This window comes from Henckelia pumila, chromosome 4 (assembly GCF_033568475.1).
Source record: "Henckelia pumila isolate YLH828 chromosome 4, ASM3356847v2, whole genome shotgun sequence".
Taxonomy (NCBI): Eukaryota; Viridiplantae; Streptophyta; class Magnoliopsida; order Lamiales; family Gesneriaceae; genus Henckelia; species Henckelia pumila.
In genome coordinates, this window is record NC_133123.1 from 156,546,952 (window position 1) to 156,549,274 (window position 2,323).

Consider the following 2,323-nt stretch of genomic DNA (forward strand, 5'->3'; position numbering starts at 1 on the left):
AGGTCTGACGGTTGGTGACCATCTTTGATACCATTATGTCACTCTTTAAACTCAGGCCTGCGCACAATGGATCCCTATATCAACTACTTCATATTCGTCCACGCTTTACGAAAATAATTAACCCAACTACCAAGTTGGTATAAAAATCAATTATAATCCATTTTAAAGTGATTTTAAATATTTCGTTTTTTGGACGTGGGACAATGTATCACAAAAAATCTATCTTATACACATTTCGATATTTGATTCTGAATTGAGCACAATAAACCAATTTTATTTTATGTTTTAAATAAAAAAAAATATTACATATGGGGCAATTGCACGCACCCCAACACCATTGCACATTATTTAAAAAAAAATTAAATAATAAAATATAAGCTGTTGCTGGCTTCCGGTCCCAACCGCTTTCGAAACGTGAGTACCTGCAACATTGCACGTGGGCTTTCCCTTGTCCAACTTTCTCGTCCCTTCAAAAATTAAATGTGCGATTTGGGCTTACTGTACATTAATCATGACGGAAGTAAAGTTGATTTCTTCATGCCTTGTTGCAATGTCCAACACTTACGGCGGATCCAGGATGGAGCTATCTCCATGGGATCTCCAGTTCATACTACGGCCCCCAAATCAGAGAGGGCTCCTATACAAAAACCCAGATGATCATGAAACCCAAGAATTCAATAAAACCAGGTTCATCGATCGCCTCAAGACCTCTCTTTCACGGACCTTGGACGACTTCCCTCCATTATCTGGCCGCATCGGTACCGAGAAGAACAAGGAAGATGACACCATGATCTGTTTTTTCATCGATTGCAACAATGCCGGAGCTGAATTCGCTCATGCAATGGCACATGGAGTGTCTGTGTCCGATATCGTGGAGCCAGCAGCCTATGTGCCGGAGATCGTCTCTTCGTTTTTCCTGCTAAATGAGGTTTTCAATTGCGACACTTGTAAGCCTTTGCTGGGCGTGCAAGTCACCGAACTTGTGGATGGATTCTTCATTGGTATCACAGCAAATCATGCTGTTGTAGACGGGGAATCCTTCTGGCATTTCGTCAATTCTTGGTCGGAGATATCCCGTGGGTTAGATGCAATATCAAAGCCACCAGTTCTCCAGCGATGGCTTCCTCCCAATCTCAGCAGTAAACATCGCCTGATCCCGATTCCGGCAACATCTGTCGAGGAAATGAATTCCTTCGAAACGACGATTGATTCCCCTGCATTGCTCGAAAGAATTTTCCATTTCAGCAAAGAAAGTATGGCTGAACTCAAAGAAAAGGCCAACACCGAAGCCGGAACCACCCGAATATCGACTTTCCAATCACTTTTAGCTCATTTATGGCGATCCGTGAAACGGGTCCGCCTGAAAAACGCTCCTGAAAACAAGGAAATACCCTTCGTTCTGATAATCGGCGCAAGATCAAGAATTCCCCTGCCCCAAGGCTACTTTGGAAATGCAGTTTACGTCGCCGTGACTCTCCTGAACGTGCCCGAAGATCTCTCGGATATTAACGGGCTGGGGCGTGCTGCTCTGAAGCTGTACCGGTTGGTGTGCCAGCAAACGAGCCAAGTAGCCGTGAAATTCTTCGAGAATTGGGTGGAAAATCCGGCGGTAGCGAGTCGGTCTGCAAAGATTGACTTTGTTGTAGGAAGTTCTCCCCGGTTCAACGTTTATGGAAATGATTTTGGGTGGGGAAAACCAGTCGCCGTAAGGAGCGGAATGGCGAATCGATACGACGGGATGATGACGATTTTCCAAGGGGCGGAACCCGGCAGCGTAGATGTGGAGGCATGCTTGGCGCCGGAGACGATGCATTCTTTGGAAGATGATGCAGAGTTCATGCAAGCCGTCACCATTTGATAAAATTTTGAAAAAATAATCGTATTTTTGGTTTGTTTTATGTTATCAAATTCGAGTCAGAACTTGTTAAAAGCACTTTTCAAATTTTTTGTTAAAAAAATTTTGAAATTTTGTGAAATTTTATTAAGAAAAAACCGATAAGTTTTTTCTAAAAGCGATACCAAACACTACCTTTATCCCTTAATTTTGTTTTTTATGTTTTCACAATTTTAGTTCTGCGAAGTGTTGACGTGTATATAACGATAAATTACAATAAAAATGTTTAAAATTATCAAAATTCAAAAGATGCTTAAATAAGACTAACACATGATTGTGGACATGAAAGAGGGGATATGCTTGAAGATCATGATTTTCCTACTCAAGATTATGAATATGTGCCATCGAATATTGTTCCTTTGAGAGATTCTACCGTAGAGTTTAACATCTTTTTAGAGCGACATGTTAGCATTTGGAATAGAGATTTGC

General features: G+C 41.5%; 1 protein-coding gene across 1 annotated transcript; it reads left to right on the forward strand.

Annotated features, from left to right (window-relative positions):
- The first annotated feature begins 511 nt into the window (after nucleotides 1-511).
- On the forward strand, nucleotides 512-1,858 carry LOC140867827 (uncharacterized acetyltransferase At3g50280-like). Its single transcript, XM_073272883.1, has one exon. It carries the CDS (start codon nucleotides 512-514, stop codon nucleotides 1,856-1,858), a length of 1,347 nt encoding a protein of 448 aa, XP_073128984.1.
- Nucleotides 1,859-2,323: the final 465 nt, after the last annotated feature.

What these genes read in the sequence shown, in the direction of transcription:
- LOC140867827 (XM_073272883.1), top strand. Translation starts at nt 512, where the DNA reads ATGACGGAAGTAAAGTTGATTTCTTCATGCCTTGTTGCAATGTCCAAC.